The sequence below is a fragment of the Oryzias latipes genome, chromosome 21 (assembly GCF_053564925.1).
Source record: "Oryzias latipes strain Hd-rR chromosome 21, Olatipes_Hd-rR_3.1".
In the NCBI taxonomy this organism is placed as follows: domain Eukaryota; kingdom Metazoa; phylum Chordata; class Actinopteri; order Beloniformes; family Adrianichthyidae; genus Oryzias; species Oryzias latipes.
In genome coordinates, this window is record NC_136257.1 from 8,333,740 (window position 1) to 8,352,088 (window position 18,349).

The 18,349-nt window shown below is 42.4% G+C and overlaps 2 protein-coding genes across 12 annotated transcripts in view; one reads left to right on the top strand and one right to left on the bottom strand.

The window, feature by feature from the left end:
* Positions 1-1,895: 1,895 nt before the first annotated feature.
* Positions 1,896-4,872, top strand: rpl8 (ribosomal protein L8). Of its 4 annotated transcripts, none has more exons than XM_011489204.4 (6): positions 1,896-2,031; positions 2,680-2,823; positions 2,908-3,049; positions 4,060-4,278; positions 4,382-4,497; positions 4,675-4,872. In XM_011489204.4, the coding sequence occupies exons 2-6, from the start codon at positions 2,686-2,688 to the stop codon at positions 4,831-4,833; spliced, it is 774 nt and encodes a 257-aa protein (XP_011487506.1). In that variant the 5' UTR covers positions 1,896-2,031; positions 2,680-2,685; the 3' UTR covers positions 4,834-4,872.
* Positions 4,873-6,535: 1,663 nt separating this feature from the next.
* usp9 (ubiquitin specific peptidase 9) overlaps positions 6,536-18,349 on the bottom strand; it is a 54,955-nt gene continuing 43,141 nt past the window's right edge. For 6 of the 8 annotated variants that reach the window (XM_023950530.2, XM_078939691.1, XM_023950529.2 and 3 more), the window contains 16 exons: positions 18,111-18,331; positions 17,376-17,563; positions 17,110-17,283; positions 16,892-17,033; positions 15,964-16,717; positions 14,589-14,712; positions 14,282-14,507; positions 14,060-14,189; positions 13,774-13,959; positions 13,351-13,571; positions 12,332-12,420; positions 12,080-12,236; positions 11,764-11,976; positions 10,668-10,697; positions 9,516-9,614; positions 6,536-8,596 (listed from right to left, as the gene is read on the bottom strand). In XM_023950530.2, coding sequence (XP_023806298.1) covers positions 8,366-8,596; positions 9,516-9,614; positions 10,668-10,697; positions 11,764-11,976; positions 12,080-12,236; positions 12,332-12,420; positions 13,351-13,571; positions 13,774-13,959; positions 14,060-14,189; positions 14,282-14,507; positions 14,589-14,712; positions 15,964-16,717; positions 16,892-17,033; positions 17,110-17,283; positions 17,376-17,563; positions 18,111-18,331 — 3,185 coding nt within the window. In that variant the 3' untranslated portion in view covers positions 6,536-8,365. The remainder of the gene's footprint in view (positions 8,597-9,515; positions 9,615-10,667; positions 10,698-11,763; positions 11,977-12,079; positions 12,237-12,331; positions 12,421-13,350; positions 13,572-13,773; positions 13,960-14,059; positions 14,190-14,281; positions 14,508-14,588; positions 14,713-15,963; positions 16,718-16,891; positions 17,034-17,109; positions 17,284-17,375; positions 17,564-18,110; positions 18,332-18,349) is intronic. The other 2 variants (XM_023950528.2, XM_023950531.2) reach the window with 2 other exon arrangements.

The window sequence follows — 18,349 nt, forward strand, 5'->3', positions numbered from 1 at the left end:
TTGTCTTTGAAATCATACATTGTTGCATCTTAGTGTTTAAAAAAAAGGTATTGTCAAACTCAGCCATGCGGAGAGGCTGCAAGCTGGAAGCCACTTTGTTCAACATCATCAAGATTCCTGTCATTTGCTTTAGAGCAAAGGCTTTATGGCGCTGTCAGAAATCCTGCCCTCACATCATCGACATAACGCTTTTGTGAAAAACTCAATAGTGCCTTAACTAAAGCGTCCATATTTGATAGGTTTGTTCTAAACCTAAATTCAGGTTTGGCTCCAGGATTCTGAAATAACATCATCCCTTTAAGCAAAAACCTGTCAGCGTGATATTAATTACAGTGCTGTGACAAACTTTTAAAAGTAACACAAAACAGAGTGTGGTGTAAAAGGTGTGAAGAAGTCAGCGCTCCCACAACCTTTTTTGTGATTTAATATAAAAGGGATGAAATTAAGAAAACAATGGAGGACACCCGAAGAATTCATGTTTGTGGGTGTGTGTGTGCAGCATTTATGCATGTTATACCTGCGGGACTATATAAAACAATGCCTTATCATAATAACTGAGCCATATATTAATCACTTGCTGTGTCAGCCCTGTGTGTGTGCATGCTGTCATTAATCACAGCAACATAGTCCCTCCAGGGGGGGGACGAGATGATCTCAAGAGGTGAACCATCTGTTGCTCCACACCTTCTATGCATTTTGCAGTGAGCAGATATAAACCTGAATTGTTTGCTAATCACATAAAATAATCTATTTACTGGCAAATTCTAAAATTTGGCCCCACAATAAATGTTAATGCGCCAAGATTGCTTTTCAAAAGGGTTAAAAATGTAAACTGTGGATGGAAACCATAGAACTCTTAAATCTGAAGGTAAAAATAGAAAAGAAAAATTGCATATATACTTTATTGTGTTTTCAAATTAGCCCACGTGAATTTGATTTTTCGTGTCTTAACATGACTTTTAATTTGAAAGACAGCACAATCCTTTAGTAAAGTTCAAAGATTATGATTAAATATGACTGCAAAATGTGACTATTTGCAACACGTAAAATAGCTTTCAAGTAAATTCACCAAATTTCTAAAATTCGCTTTGGCATCTAGCTAATTTAACGGCTGCAGTTGGGCCAGACACTGCTGTTAAAAAACTGCTATTAAAGCCGTGAGCTCAATTTCAGACCCAAATAGGACCATAAGTCATTCTAAAAGCTCCCAAAGTCACATGGAGTGAACTTAGTTTTATAAATAAAGTCATCTCAACACAAGGGAAACTTTGCACATACAATACAGATATTATTCTGGATAGAAGATCATTTGTTCTCTTTTCTAAATCTTTTTCTTTTACCGGGTTAGTACAAAAAAATTAAACACTGTTAGCTTTTAGTAATTTTGCATTATATTTCTGGGCAAGCTACAAAATGAAACCTAGTTGAAATATTAAAAATAAAGAAAAAAACAGATTTAATTTTATCAATACTGTTTTGAGGATTTTATGGAGAAAAACAAGTTGCCCAGCAGATGTCGGTAATGCATGTATCATATTTGCTTCATAAATAATAAACTTAATATATGAGCATTTTGATTTCTCCTGAATTATTGCTTGAAAAAGGAGAACAAATATAAGCAAACTCTACATAGATTCTGTGCGGCGGGAGTTTTTCTTTTGTCTTGGCCTGTTTACTTCTTTGATGTTGTAGTACCGCCATCTTCTGGTGAAAGTTGTCTATTACAGCTCGAGTCCTTTGGTTCATGAGATGCGCACAGAATCTCTTAAAATAGACAGTTTTATGCTACAAGTATTTAAGAGCTAACTAGCCCTCCTTTTTAACCGCATTTGGGATAAAAAATATAAATAGGAATGTAATTTTAACGCTAAACTGTGCTCAAAGTTTGTGCCTCTAAAAAAAAAAGATTCTGCATTCGCTAGTATGGCTTCTAAAAACTGCCTCAATTACCCACAAGCCCCTTCGAGGATTCCACCGGAAGAAAACGTCTGCTGTCCCTTTCCACTTCCTCTTTCCGTCAACGGAGTTTAGGTAGGCTGGCTAGTTCCTAACTCGTACTCTTAAATCCTCTCAAAATCATGCATTTAAAGGCTCATCGGCTTTAAATAAACACACGTCCGTCATCAGCGATTCTCCACTCATAAATTGTATATAGTATTTTAGGGATAGCTTGACGTTGTTAAAGTTTTTTTTGGTGTTTATCTGTCTGAGTCTGTTAACATGGCGCATCCGAAGCGGTGTGACAACAGGCAAAGGGCCGGCAACCGCTGATGAAGATACGCATTTTTGTCTCTCACAATTTATATAAAGGAGGGAAACGAAACAAATTTATTATAAATACACATTGGATCTCTAGGACAGCGCTGTGTGTTGTTCACAGACCTTATAATTAGCAGTTTAAATGAGATTTGAATTGTGTTTAGCTTCTAAGCTAGCAGGTCAAGGGAAAACTTTATGAATGTTGAGCAGTTCTTACATTTCAAAATAGTGAATAAAGTCTCTTTAGCATCATTTTAAGAGTTAAAACACCACAGTCAATTTCAAGATGTCAAAGTTGTCTGGTTTTGTAATTAAATGAATATTGTGATTAGTGCTTATTCTTGCATTTCTGCCAATGAATGACTGCAAACAGAACAGATTAAGCATATATTTACAATATGGTTGTTTTATGCATTTCAGTGCACGATGGGACGTGTGATCAGGGGACAGAGAAAAGGTGCGGGCTCCGTGTTCAAAGCCCACGTCAAGCACAGGAAAGGTGCTGCTAAACTCCGCCACATTGACTTCGCTGAACGTAATGGTTACATCAAGGGGATTGTGAAGGTAAGGCGGCATGTTTGTTCTAGAACGGCGTTGTAATTACGGATGCTGAGCAACAAGTGTTGATTTACTGCGGAATTCACTTAGGACATCATCCATGACCCTGGCCGTGGCGCTCCCCTGGCCAAAGTGGTTTTCCGTGACCCGTACAGGTTTAAGAAGAGGACGGAGCTCTTCATCGCTGCTGAGGGGATCCACACCGGGCAGTTCATTTACTGCGGCAAGAAGGGTAAGAAGATGAAGGACTTGGTGTGGAGCTGCTTTCATTTTTTTATTTGTCCAAACTCCTTGTGGCTGTTGAACCAAGAGATGGAGCCCATGTGTTGAAGCGGCCTTGAGCAAGACACTGAACCCCAAATTGCCCCCGGTGGTCACAGTTTGGCGTCATGTATGATATGAGTGTGCACCTTGATTTGAGCCAAAATCAAGGTAGAAAGGGGCAAATTCAGTAAACCCCATTTACCATTAAAGAGGTGAAAAACAGCAGAGAGCTGTATGCTTTAGTGCTTTTTGGTTTGGGTAAGATGTGACATCACCAGCTCTGAGCTCTCCCTCATGTTGCGGATCTGAAAAACAGTCATTAGTATAATTTACAGACATGATCTGCTAGTGGAAAGTGGTGCGTGTCCTTAGCCTAGGGTTTGAATAGAAGGTGAAGTTTGAAAGGTTGACACAGAAATGATTTGGATCTGGTTTTAATTCAAGCATGTGAACGATGTTGGGAATTCCCTTAAATCAGGCTGTGTACAGAGAAACTTGGGTGTTAGCTTGGTGCACACATTTAGTTTTGAATAAGGAACATGAACGTTAACACTTCAGTTGTTAGCATTTGTCTGGATGCAGATGGTAAAAGCAAAGTGTCTTAATATGTTTTTAATGCTCTGCTCATTTTGTCAGCATTTTATCCTCGTTACTGTTACTTTGTGTGACGTGTGTGTGTTTGTTTTTTTATTTTAGATGGCAGTTTGAATATTGCACAGAGGAGATGCATAGTATTTACTTTAATATTTTGTTCTACATTTGGACTGAATTGAATCGGGGAAATGAGCTTAAACAAACTCGATTAGAGTTTGTGTGAGAAAACTAACGCGAACTTTGTGTTTGAGGCTGTGGAGCAACAATTTGATCCTGTTTTGGCTTAAGAGGCAAACTAATACAGAGAAGGAAGAACCTTTGTTAAAGTTATGAAACTTGTGTTATTTATCCTTGAAATGACTCTGGCCGTTGTCTGTCCCACAGCTCAGCTGAACATCGGCAATGTTCTGCCCGTGGGCACAATGCCCGAGGGAACCATCATCTGCTGTCTGGAGGAGAAGCCCGGCGATCGAGGCAAGCTAGCCCGAGCCTCAGGGAACTACGCCACAGTCATCTCCCACAACCCCGAGACAAAGAAATCAAGAGTTAAGCTGCCCTCAGGCGCTAAGAAGGTCATCGCCTCTGCCAACAGAGCCGTTGTCGGTAAGAAACTGCAGATGCATCACCAGTGAGGCCAGAGTGCAGCCGCTGCACTGGAGCTGAGCGGTCGGTGTTGTTAAGGTGCCTCCGTCTCTGCTCCTCTAAGGTGTGGTTGCTGGTGGAGGCCGTATTGACAAGCCCATCCTGAAGGCTGGCCGTGCCTATCACAAGTACAAGGCCAAGAGGAACTGCTGGCCACGCGTCCGTGGTGTGGCTATGAATGTAAGGCCTCTTCTTTACTCTGGAAAAAAGAGAGAATTTAATCCTGAATGTGAAAAGTGGAGGCAAGTTTTCTACTCAGCTTCAGCTCTTTTTAAATCTGAGTAGTGGAGTTTAAAAATGACCATTTTTCCTCCTAAAGCTGTTCTTTCTTCTTACGCTGAACCTTTTCCCCCTCAGCCTGTTGAGCATCCATTCGGTGGTGGTAACCATCAGCACATCGGCAAACCCTCCACCATCAGGAGGGATGCACCTGCTGGTCGCAAGGTCGGTCTCATTGCTGCCCGCCGCACAGGCAGACTGCGTGGAACAAAGACCGTCCAGGAGAAGGAGAACTAAACGTGGCTACCTTGTTAATAAAAATCTGTTCCAAAACGACCCGTTTCCCGCCTGGTTAAATAACACGAACCTGACGTACATTTATCCAAATGGAATTAGTTTCAGATTTGACATTTGTTAAAGTATTAATTTAATTCTAGATGACATTTGTTGAAAATGATCTATAAACTGATATCTTGGACTCGATGCCTCATTTCTTTGATCTTGGGGGTTTTTCAACCACAGAAGACACTAAATGTCAAAGAGCTTGAGGGGTGAAAATGAGGAAAAGCCTGATCAAAGTTATGAGAGAACTGGAAAAAAAAGGGGAGAAAAAGTTTTTTAAAGATTTGTTTCAACTACAGACAATGTGCTCATTTTAGTTATTAAGGGTGTTTAAAATGTGCAACAAAGTTTACAGAAAATTAACAAATGAAACAAAACTGGTTCTGTGTTCTTCTGTGATGGAAGCTGCAAACTGAAAGCCATCTGTTTGACTTTTAACAGGTCCTTTTTATCCATTTCAAATGTTTGAAATAATTTTAAGGTACTTTTCCTGCTAATCCAAAACAAAATGGGGTGTAGAAGGCCTTTTATCTTCTGTCACAGTTAAGATTGTGTGACTGGAACAGTGACTTAAAATTAATGGAATCAGTGATGTTGAAATAGTTCATAGCTTGTTGGAAGTCGTATTTTATGTAGAACTACGCTCATTACAGCCTGCCTGAAATCAACTTAACTATGTGCAACAATGTGTCAGTCTCTAATCTGTCTTTTGGTGGGAGATTTATGGGGAGAAAAAAACTGTTCTGAATCAGCCAAGCAACTGTCTAAACACAAATCCTCTAAAACAAATGTTAGTTTTAGACAGAAACGGTATCATCTGACTTGAGTGGTAAACATCAACAGACTCAAGAACCAACCCCAGTGGAGTCTAATGTGTCAGACTATCAAATCTGAAAGGAAAGTGGATCATGTATTATGTTTAGTGATCTGATAGTTACCATCAGATGTGGAGTACCCCAGGGTTCAGTTCTTGGACCCCTGCTGTTCCAGCACAGTCAGACATCACATAGTTGACACTGAAGCATCATGGTTCTTCACGCTTGACCTTCATCTCAAGCAGGATGGACAACTCCAAGTCTTCCTCAAGGCCGTAAGAAAGCCTGTCTAGAACGTTGCTGCCAGAGTGGGAACCAGAGCCAGGAGAGTCAACCTCATCGCTCCTGTCCTTAAGCCAATATGCTGGTACTTAGTCAAAACTAGAATGGGTTTAAATGATTGTTGCTAGTTTACACACAAATCAACCAATAAAAGGCTCTGAGATCAGCAGGAAGCTATCAGCTGGTCAACATTGACCATCAGTGAAGCAGCATTAATGCTGCTCATATAAATCTCCACAATGGGCTGGCAACCTGTCCTGTGTGTACCCCCCTCCCCCCAACAATAGTGAGGATAGGCTCCAGCAACCCTGCGAGTCCAAAAGAGAGAATGTAGGTTTGGAAAAGTGACAGAACGATGTCTCACAGCTTCATGTTTAGATCCAAAATCAGAACTTTGCTCTTTTCTGATACCGTTACTTAAACTATACTCCCATTGTTTCATTAAAGCTGCGTTCCATTCAGCATCTTTTTAAACGGCTCATTTATGCAACTAAAGTCCAACTCTAGGAAATGGAAATAAAAAGATCAGAAAAGTATTGAACATTAAAATGAGACAGAGACAAGATTCCATGTTCTTTATTTGCTAAGGGCGCAATGCTTTTTTTGTTATATTTCTGTGCACAAAAAAACCTCACAAAGTGAAAGTCCACATCGCGACTGTAGCTCCAGAATTCAACGTCACACCATGGCCAAAACAAAAGTCGGCAAAAAACAGGGCGCAGAACTCTGTACAGTCAATATTTTCTTTAAAAATAACACAAGGACAAAAAATGTTCCTCTTAAATCAAATTCTATTTTTTTTAGTGAAATACAACAAAATAAATTCTATAAAATAAGAGCAAAATATTTAAATACGATGGGCAGAATATTTTCATTTGCAGGAGTATTTGGTATTTTTTTTTTAGACAAAAGGAAAAAAAACGAAGAAAAAAAAGAAAGAAAAAAAAAAACGCATTCAAGTTACCAATTAAATACAGTATTTACCGAGGTTTACCTTTTACTCCTACAGAATCACAAGTTAGCTCAAGTTGCAAAGTAACTAACCAGCCGCTATTCTTCCGGGAAAAACCCTGCTGTGGAGCTTCTCTGTGTGGAGTGGGTTGGGGTGGGGGGTCCCAAACTTGCAGCCCGCCTCCCCGACAACACGTCACAAGAAGCTGATGGTGGTGGGGGGGCAAGTCTGTCTACAGCGAGGCCCTACGGAAGAGACAGAAGCAAACCACACAGTCTATAATACACCAGAGAGCCCAGTGCAATCCGGTTGCATATGTGTTCATTTTTCTGAATTCCTATAGATAAGCCGTTTACCCGCCAAAATAAAACTGCCAAATGTGAAGTTGGAGGATTATAAATGTGCAATTGAAAAGCCACTTATACATTGGTTCAAAAAGATCGCCCTTATTGTACATAGGGTACATGAGTAGAAAAAAAAAAAAAATCCTCTGGACGTGGGGATTAAGAACAGCTTCCGGTTGTTATGACGACAAGTCTTCCCTTGAGCTACACTATTCTGGTGAGAAGCCATGCTAAATGTTACAGCACATTAACTAGAGCTTCAAAAAGGATTGAATGAATCATCAGAAGAAAACAAAAAGAAAAAGAAAAAAAACAGAAAGAAAAGAAAGGCAATGAGTTTCAGAACAATGTTGCATCACTGCTTTTTCACATCAACCGAACACCGTTAAAGTCCAACCCAACCATTCCGTTTTTTTTGTTTGTTTGTTTTTTGTCACACTAAAACCAACCACGGCTTGTGAGTCGATTTGGCATGGGGGTCGTAAGGTTGCCAAGGAGCTTAAGGATAATTATGATAATCACAACAAGTCCTTCTACAGCTGAATGAGCAGATACCGTCCGATGGTAGAACAAACTTTACTGCCAAACATGGGTGATAAAACAAAGGAACCGCCGTCTCCTTACAGCTTTTGGGGGAATCTTTCTTATTAATAATATCCGTTTTCATAACATCTGCACCATCTCCCAACAGCAAACCAGAGTTATGCTACTGGGGGGAGCTGAACAGTCAAACATTAACATACTATGTACATCTTTTTGTCGTGTAGACAAGCGCATCGCCATCGTCGGCTCTGGGTATGTTTGTCTAGTTACAACTCTTGTCCAGTCCCTTGCCTCTGCAGCCGACGGGCTCCCTGTCACACCACCGGGGCAAGCTCCAGGCCAGGGAAGAGTGCCCCCCACAAGGCTGTCTGACTGGGAGAGGGGGTTGCTAGGGGGTGTGGGGTGGGAGGCCCGGCTTTGCCCTGCCCTGGGGCCAGAGAGAGACACGGAGAAAGAGATGCCCGACGAGGAGCTCTGTTGATCGGAGGATGAGAGGAAAGAGAGCCGGACGATGGAGGCTTGAGGCACGTCAGAGAGGAGGGGAGGGAGGGTTACTCCTTCGGGGGGACAGGTGCTGGGGTGGAGGCGGGGGCGGGGGCGACTTCCTCTGTGCCCTCCCAGTGCTCTTGTGCTCGCGGGCCGGAACCAGGGGCGGTGCCGGGGCCTGAGGCGGGGGTCTGGGCCGGGCCGGGAGTCGGAGCGGAGGCTGGGCCGGGGCGCTGGGGGTTGTTCATGTGCTGGGCAGCAGGCCCGGTGTAAGGCTGCCCATGGGGGTGGTTATTCTGTCAAAAACACGGGTCAAGAATCGGATCAGTAAACACAGAACAAAGCATATTGATGTCTTTATAATAAAGCAAAAGAAAGAAATAGGGATGTCCCGATCCGATCACGTGATCACAAACCAGGTCCGATGACGCAGTTTCAGACTCGATTCAAATCGGATGTTAAATCCCGATCAGGGATCAGATATCTATTTGATTCTCATTAATAAAATACATACTCTGCATATCGTAAATAGATCACCACATTTTTACTGGCGTCCAGCGCAGAAGAACACAGCAGAGCTTTCAGTAGGAGGCACACAAAAACAGTTCTGTAAGGTTGGCCAGACTTCCGGGCTCAAGACATTTAAAACTGACAGCAAGTGTCTCCATTTGTTGTCTTAACGCAAACAACAACCTTCTAAGGCCTTTCAACAGAAAAAAGATCGGATTTTTGCTTCTTTTTAACGAGAACAGCACGTCTGCCTAGGGACCGTCTATAAAGTGCAGAAAAATTCCATTGGTGTGAGCTGCTCATGAAAACTTATTTATGATACAACAAATGATTTGAAAATAAAGTCATCATTAATTTTTAAGAGCTTTTAATGGAGACATGAATTACATCTGATCAAAAATGTTCAATAGTTAAGATCCTAAAGCTACAGACCAATTCTCTCCTATTTTTACTAGTTAACTATTTTATCTAGTTAATAGCTGCACATTTTTTTCTTGATTATACTTTAATGAAGTGCTCGTTTTAAATTTAAACTGCTAAATAAAACCATAAAAATGGGTAAAACCTGGATTTATTTATTAAATTAGTTGATTTTTCAGAAATGTGTTAGAAAAGTGTTAAATCTGGACTCTGTTTTGGTAGACACTCCAAATCAAACGGCTCTGAAATTCTTTATATTTTATGATGCAGTTTTTCCTGCAGTACCTGCTGAAACTGGGTGCTTCCAGGAGAATGTGGGTACAGAGAGGTGTCTTCAGGAGGGGAGGAGTCTTGATCATCAGGTGCTTCCTGTTCGTCCGGCTCCTACAAAATAAGAGAGCTCGCCGTCACAAAGTAGCCTGGATTTCCCTCAGATCATTCAAAAATATGAAAATATTCATATGATTTAAGCACTGATGCTCATCTTAGTGTGAACCAGGAGTGAGTGGGCTGCACTGACTACAGTGACATGAAATCAATACAAGTGTGCTCAGGCTGTGTGTGATTAATGTAAGCTTTGATCTAACAGCTCCTGTTCCTGTGGGACTCATTTATAATGGATTATTTTAGAGGACAAGGCTTATTTACTTTCTCCTTTAGCGTTACAAATGTAGAGGTGGGTAGAAAAAATATATATATATTAATTTAACTGATAGCTCGACTGGTTGATGCACCAAAATTTAGATGCAGACGAGTCCTTCAAAATAAAAGATATTTTAGCTTTTGAAGTACAAGGAGACGAATGGTCTAACAAGTAGCCGAAATAAAAATAAAAAAACTGCCAACGCCATCTCCGGTGGAGCTTAGGCCTACAAACGCAGGGGGATCAAAATTCCACATTTTAATTAATGGGGAAAAAGGAAAAAAACTGGGAAGCTAGGCGAGGTGGAGTTCAAGCGCCATGTCACTGATCTTACTTTGGCAGCTCGGACTGGGAAGGCGGAGAAGAAAAGATGAAAAGATCTGTTCACGGCGTGCAGCTGCACAGCGCGACTCTGGCACCGATTACACAACATGGACGAGCTGTCAAACTATCCTTTTACTAGAAAATAACAAAAAATTGCATCTTTTGTTTTTTCACAAAATATTTTTAGTAGTAGTTTTTTCTGGCACGACTCAATTTAAACAAACCAACTGTAAATTCTAAAGCTTTATGACTGTGTAGACGTGTGAGATGTAGATGCGTCTCAAAGGACATAAATGATCAGTGCGGCCATGTGTTGAGCCTCCGATGAGAATCGACTACAAGAACTCGGGTCTCTAATAAAACAATGTGTTCAAGTCGTAAACACTAATCAATTCTTTCATGTTTCTCTGTTGAATTTTAGAGTAGATCTTAGTTTCCTTCCTTTATGTTGTGGTGCCTGGAATACTGACCTTCCCTGGGCTTTCCTGTGTACACTTGAGCTGTGTATGGAATATTACAGGAAAAGTGTGTCATTTGACGGGATTTTTTTGCCATCAAAAATACAAGTTACTCATTTGTAGAGAAAAAAAAAGAAAATTTAACTAGTTTGTATTTTGAACTTCAGCCATGAAAACAAAACGTTCAGCCTTCGTAAGCATGTAACAGCTGTAGATAAAAAGATAATGACATTTTTATTATAAATCTATCTAAAGCAGTCAGGTTAATATACAGCAACAAATTACCACTAATCATAAAGAACGATTCCAATCTTTCCTTTTCTCCTGCTTTAGTTTGCTGTACATTTTTCTGGTTTTCCTTTTAGATCAGCTTAAAGACCCACTCCGATAAACGTGTTTATAACGTGCTCTTCTGGCAGTTAAAAAAAACAACAAAAACCTGTATGCAAATCGTTGTGAATCAGGAGCAGATGAAAAAATGCGGTTGGAAAAAGCTTGTAGTTGTGACGTGGAAGTAACAATCAGTAAGCCGCTCTGCTCCATTCTGATGGATCAACTTGTAGACGACTAGATTCACGTTTGTCTCATTTTCCTCGTCTGAGCTGGAATCTGGATCTAAACTGTACGGCTGGATAGCTCCAATATTGCTTGCAATCTTTGTTGCACCGCTAATGATAGGTTGGCGGTGTGAGGGGCTGTAAGCTAGCGGGAGAGCGTAAACAGATGACGGGAAGTGGGGTTGAGCTTCCTCCATGCCAACAGTCCTGCCCACTACTCGGAGGTGAATTTCTAATGAACTGCTGCTGCTCTGCAGAAACTATGTCCAAGTAAATGAGACATGATTTTAAAAAAATATATTTTTTTGGCTAAAAATGGTATAATCATAATTTAAAAACCCCTGGGAACGCTTTTACAAGAGATCAAAAGATGATCGGAGTGGGACTTTAAGCAATGTGATGCACCTCAAGTCAACAAGGTTTCTGTTTATTGAGTAACTAGGAACAAACAAAAAATCCTTTGGCAACTCCCTACATACAATCCTCAAGGCTGCAAGATCACTAGAAAGCAAAACTAAGGCTTTGAAAGGTAAAAATGTGAGAGCCATTACCTCTTCAGGACAGAGTTCACAGGCTTTGGCAAGTGTCATACGTGCACTGTGTGAACGCTCCAGGAAATACCCGTTGGAGGTCTCGTTGCTCTGAACTGGGGGGGACCAGTTGTTGTAGGTGTACTGCGGGTTTCCTGTGTACGGCCTTCTCTCCAACTCATCCCCCAACCACTCCACCGCCCACGTCCACTTCCTTTTCAGGTCACCATTACTCTGCACAAAGGGCAGCACGGGTTTACCATTTGATAAACATCAAAGTAAAATGACTAATTGGATGTTAACAGTTCAGGCTCTGGGTTTGCGGGGTAGGGGGTACCTGCAGGATCTGGTAAGCCACGGAGCAGTTGCTAAAGAGGGCCACCATGCACTTGATGCACTGGTAGGCCCTCTTCTGGTAATGGTTTTTGGAGCGCTGGATGGTGTCAAACAGCCCGTCTCTGTCATCAGGGATGCCCTTTAGGACATTGTGGATCCTGCTCAGACATGGAGAGAGAGAGATGAAGCTTCACACAGACGCCAGATTTGAGGCCAGCGTGACCTCCATTGGAGACCCGGGAGTCGGCCGGACCTGTGCGTCTGCCAGGAGTCTTCGATGAGAAGGATCTGTAGCAGCAAGTCCAGGTAAGGCCTCAGCTCATACGTGTAAGAATATGCCACCTGAAAACACACGAGAAACTATTTAAACTTTGTTCTGCAACACAACATTTAAATTACAGCTGCAAGTTGCGTTTTATGGAGCTACCCGCCCCCATTACCCCTCCATTACCCCCTTTTTAACCCGCCCTCACTGGCTGAGCAGCAGCAGCTTCAGGCCCATCACTCTCCTTCTGCGCCTTTGACTGAGGGTGACGAACAGGTCTACGTAATTTTTAGAAGAATTGGCAAAAGTAAGCTTTTGTATTTTCTTGGCAACGGAGGAGTTTGTGTTAACCACCCACAATCCTATTACGTCCATATCATGTGTCCTATCGTTTCTACTTGAGCCAAGGATCCATATATTAAATATTCTCAATGCTCTAGTAAAAAATGTGTGAGCAAAAGCCACTTCTGCAAGTCCGCCACGCTAAAGCCAGTCAAAATCTACAACTTCTACATGATTCCAACTATTTCTACCCAGAAGCTCCCCAATGATGCACAAGGAGTTAGGAGGCCGTAGGTCAAAATCCATAGGAGTTTAAAATTGTAGAAGGAATTAATTAATTTTTTTTTAATTGAAGATAGGAGCCTCTTTCCGAGTACGAAGGGCAACAAGCCATCTGTTGTGGTAGTAGACTCAACCTGGTGCCATGTGTGGGAAATGTCATTAAGATTATTCAGTCAAAAGTTTTCTTTCAAGTATTGTGCAAAAAATATAATTAGTAAAAGTTATTTGAACCCCAAAAGAGATTTCCTTTTTGGATAGTTTCTCTAGCTGTGATGTCATTTCTTTGGAGTCAAAAATGTATTTTGTTTCGTTTTTGAGCATGTGGCAGGGGCGACATTATTTTGCTCAAAGGCACAGTAAGAAAACCGAATAGTGAAAACAATCTGGTCCTCGCAGCCCAGGACCGCTGCGGGAAATGACTGGATGAGGACTCGGGTGTTTACCTGCCAAAGCAGTTCACTGAGCACAGTGGAGGAGAACTGAGGATTCTCCCAGCAGCAGAATCTAAGGAGCTTCACGGTCTCCTCAGAGTTGCTGCAGTCCTCGATGATCTTCTTGACGTAGCTCGTCCTCACAAACAGGATTTCTGCCACCAGCTGCTGCACAGACATCACCGGAGCCGTCAGGTTGGGATCCCCATACGGGTTAGGAAGAGGAGGGTTACCTGAAGAGAAGAAAGGAAAGTCACAACAGCTCTTTTTCTATTCGTCGTCATCTATTGCTCATCAGAAGCCCTCAGCTCCAAGCTCTGCATACACAGCAAAGAGGCTTAGAGAGGCTGTTTGTCAGTCACTTGATCCTGAGCAAGGATGAAGATCCTCATTGGGCTGAGATTCTGGAGTCATTATCCACATCGACGCACTCACCATTGATGGAGGATTGCATGCGCGAGGACACCTCACAGCAGCGGACCAGCTGGGAAACCACAGTGTAGAGCTTGCCCAGTTCTGCATACTGGTATTTGATGGGGGGACCGGGACCCTCGTCTAGAGCGACCAGCATGAAAGTGGCGGGAACGTTGAGCTTCAGCAGCTGAGACTTCTCTGCCAGGCCTGGAGGGAGTCGAGAGGAAGAAGCTCGCTCAGATTCCAAATGACAATTCCTCGGTGACCAGCGGGTCAGATGGAGGTGGGGAAGGTGTGGGTCACTTACCCAGATTGGCATACATGACAAAGAGGTTGAAGTACTGCTGTAGATGTCGGCCATGTTCAGAAACCTCTCTCCTAAGCAGGTTTAGAACAGCTCTCAACAAGTGGTCACTTAAACTGAGATTATCACAGCCCTGAGAAAAAATAAACGGCCCATTGTGAAACCTGGGAATTCCCAAACACATGCGACCCAAACCCACGTGGAAATTCTACGTCTGAGGCCCACCTGAGCAGACGGTCCAGGTGAGGCGGTGGGGGAGGGGCAGGGGCCATCTTGCAGGGAGAAGTGAGCGATGAAGACGATGAGCTTGGCAAATGCTCCGCGGACCTCAGCGCTGGGGCACTCCAGCAAATACTCGGAGAAGCGGTTAGGGTACGCAAACAGGACGTTGTGTGCAAACCAGTAACGAACATTCTTACTGTGTCTCAGCAGGATGCAGAGGGCGTCATACCTGCAAAGAAATGTTATTTCTTTTAAAAGAACCCAATACAAGAAAAACGCGACGATTAAAAAAGGCGGACCGAGGGCTTACCAGTCACTGGCAGGACCCCGTACTACTTTCTTGGTGTGGAAACCTGTGCTGAAGAGGAACCTAGCAGCCAGCTGAGTGCTGATCATCGCGATCTCCTCTGCCTCTGGCAGCAGGTGGTCTTGCCCTGATTTAAAAAGAGAGCAAAAACAAAATGGGAACCTCAGAGGGATCAAAACGTTAAGTCAAGTGGATGAAACCATTGCATTTCACAATCAACCTAAAAAGGTTTTTAAAAAGTCCAATTAAAAAAAGGCCAATTTTCTGCCATTATAAAAATAAAACCGCCAAGTTATTAGCTACAAAAAAGATAAAATCAGATTATTGGAAAAGATTTATGACATCTTGTATTTATATTCAGGTGATAAAGGTGAAATATTTAAAAAAAGGAAGCAATTAATTTCATTTATATTATATTTAGCATTTTTTCCTGTTTATTTGCTAGTCCAAATATTTCTGCAGTGGTAATTTTGTTCAAATGGAAAAGCTAAATAAGGCCAGATATAGTGTAAAAGATCCTTTTCGCCCCCTTAACTATGGTCGACCCATAACAGGTCAGATATCAGAAGTCCATTTAGTGCGACAGTGACTGTGTCTACAGCTCAAATATTGACAGAAAATATGCAGTCCCAATCTGATCATCCTTTTAAATGATCTTTTAATTATGATGCAGATTTCTAGGACAGAGTTTTTGCAGAGGGCAGGTCGTTTAATAGAAATTTGCCACAGACTTGTGGGTGGGACTGCTGACACGGAGTAAGCCCACCCCTACTTCCTCTCATCCATCTGTTTACAGGCTTTCCCGCTAGACACGAAGGCACTCGATCTAGTCGTCTACAAGTGGATGCACCAGAATAGAGTGGAGCAGAGCTTGTGACCCGCCCAGCATATTTTCTGTCACAAACATTTTTTCATGCTTTTTTTATTATTATTATTATCGGCTCCTGATTCACAACGATCTGACTACAGAATTACTCAGAAATGCTATTTTAAGGCCAATTTTCTTAATATAGCTTCTCCAACATGTTAAAAACACCCCAAAACACAATTTTCTTTGTCTTTAAATGATCAGACTGGAGATGTGAATCAATTAAGAGCTAATTTGGCATAATACTTGTGCCAAATTAAACTGTACTCATCCTTAATGTTACCTTTAAAGGTTGACTTCTTTCAATTCTAAAAAACACTGGCCATGTTTCCCTCCGATAAATGGATTTTCAACTTGAATCCATGAAATAACCGGATTTAACTCAGAAAACCTTGTCTAGTTTCCCCCCCCCAAAACCTTTCATTTTTGGAAGAGTTATCATTATGTGGCCATTTATACTGATACTTTTTCATTTCTAATACTAAAAATAAGAAAAACAGAACAGTGTACCTGGAGGAGGGTTTAAATAGACACTGTTACAGGTCAGAAGTTTCTTTATGAACTGGAAATATTCTAGGCTGTATTGCATTCGGTTGTGCATGAACTGGACGTTCTGCTTGCGGACGCTGCACTCGATGACCGTGGGCATCTTGACCTGATGTGGCTTGGTGGAGATCGTCAGGTCCGAGATGTATTTGACGAGATCGCTGTCCTTGTCCAACGAGTCCATTCGCTCGTAAAACAGGATGTAAGCGTTCCACCAGCGCTTTTGCCTCCGATACGACATCCTTTTCATCATATGATCAAACACCTCGCCCATGTACTCCCCACCGAAGCACTGGTTCTTCATCTCCTCCTCGTCGTCCATCTTGCATTCAGTGACGTCGCCGTCGTCGAACTTATACCAGCGGTTCTTCTCCCCGTCCCCTCCGTTCCTCTGGATTATGTAGGAATAGTAGTGTCCGCCACTGGCCTGGCCTGAGTGGACCAGCACTCCCACCAGACGATATTTGGAGCTGCCCGGCGGTGTGGATTCAGACGGCTCGTTCTGCTGTATGACCTGGTTCTCCGGGTTCACGTCGTCGCCCTCCAGTTTGGCCACGCCCGCTACCGTGTAAGGCTCCATATCCAGCTCCCTGGGGAACTCAAAGTAGTCGTTAAACTTGATGGCACATTCTCGCTCCCAGTCGTAGTCAAAGCGCTTCAGCTGAATGGCCAGGACGGGTGGGAGCTTCTTGATCAACAGACGCTTCACGGTGTCCACCTGGAAAAGAAGACCAACAGTAAATAAATGAACAAAAGCTTTTTGAGTTTAAACCGTCAGCAAATAGAAGATGTTTTACATTGATTTTTGACAGAAGCAAACATTTATTCACAAACAATTGGAGTTGCATCTGCGCCAATATTGTAGTGGGTTGTAATGGCCTTTGAGACTCACCTTTTTATTACACTTCTCACAGTGATAGGCATTTGCTCCTTCCAGCAGATCTCCTTTGACATACTGCTCCATGGAGTCCAACAGGTTTTGGTGGTTTCTGATGTCCACGTTAAGTGTTGTAAACGACTCCTCACACTCATACCTGGAGAGAGAAAAAAAAAGTATTTTAAGCATCATCACAAAATACCAGGTACCAAATCCAAAACATCAGAACTCACCTGTGAGGGCACCCTTGACAGATTTTCTGATCGGCGAAAGAGCCTCCCAGCACCTTACTGAGCATGGCGGGGTGACCCAGAGCCTTCAGAGCTTCATCCAAACTGTCCACCAAAGAGTTGAAAAACTCCAGAGCATCGTGCTGTTCCCTCAGGTTGACTGGCTCACCCCACAATCTAAGGGGAAAGAAATACACCAGAGGATTTTATAAACTGTTACAATACTCCAACTGCAGACCTGACCAAAATGTTCAAAGCCAGAGACATACCTAAACTGTTTCCAGAAGCCTCTTGGGACGTAGTACTGCAGCCTGGATGCAGCAAGATGACCAAAGATGACCTGCAAGTGACGAAGCACGCCGATGTTGTACTCCTTCCTGTCCTCTGACTTACTGGACGGTTTGTCATCAAACTGGTGATGGTAGCTGAAGACCTCATCACGAGGATCGACGTTACTCTGGGGAGACCAAACATTTGACTAAATGTAAACAAAACCAGCACGTACTTCATCAATTGGGTTTTCTATTGTTTTCTGGTGACAATTCTTTGCTTTGTCGTATTAAAACTTAAAGAGAATTTAGTTAGGATACTTTAAAGACCCACTCCAATGAAAACTGTTTTTTTAACGTGTTCTTGTGGCATTTTTCTGATGATAGTGGACATATATAAAGAAAATTAGGCTTAAAATTGCATTTCTGGGCTTCTTTTTTTTTTTTTTACTCAAGTTGTTGTGAATCAGGAGCAGAGAAAAAAATGCTGTTTGTTACACTGGTAATCTTAGGTCAGGGTTGTGAGGGGCTGTAAGCCAACTGCTTGTAAACAGAGAGCTCTCACCAACTCTGCAGAGACTATATCCAAAAAAACGGCATAATTCTAATTACAAGATCACTGAGAACGCTTTCGAAATAGATCAAAAGATGAGCGGAGTGGGACTTTAAACTTCAAGCTGAATCTACAGGCTTATAGTTGAATAGACAACAGTTTTTTCTTCCTCGTGGCGGTACCTCATTCTCCTGCTTCTCATCCCCCGACATGTCATCGTCCACATCCGTGCCTGTTCCCTCAATAGCCAGAATGCCGTTGCGAATGGGAGGGATCATGTACAGTTGCTGAATGACAGAGTTCATGTAACATGTGGCACCGGCGTTCTTTAGACCTACAAAGCCTTTATTGGGTCGTGGCCCAACTGGAGGCAAGTACTCCCACTCTGTCAACGTCTCCCCGCCTAAATGAAGATGGAAAC

Bases quoted from the DNA above. Each gene is read 5' to 3' on its own strand.
- rpl8 (XM_011489204.4), top strand. From the start codon at position 2,686: ATGGGACGTGTGATCAGGGGACAGAGAAAAGGTGCGGGCTCCGTGTTC. The intron at 2,824-2,907 runs GTAAGGCGGCAT...GAATTCACTTAG, and splicing joins ACATCAAGGGGATTGTGAAG to GACATCATCCATGACCCTGG. The intron at 4,498-4,674 runs GTAAGGCCTCTT...TTTCCCCCTCAG, and splicing joins TCCGTGGTGTGGCTATGAAT to CCTGTTGAGCATCCATTCGG.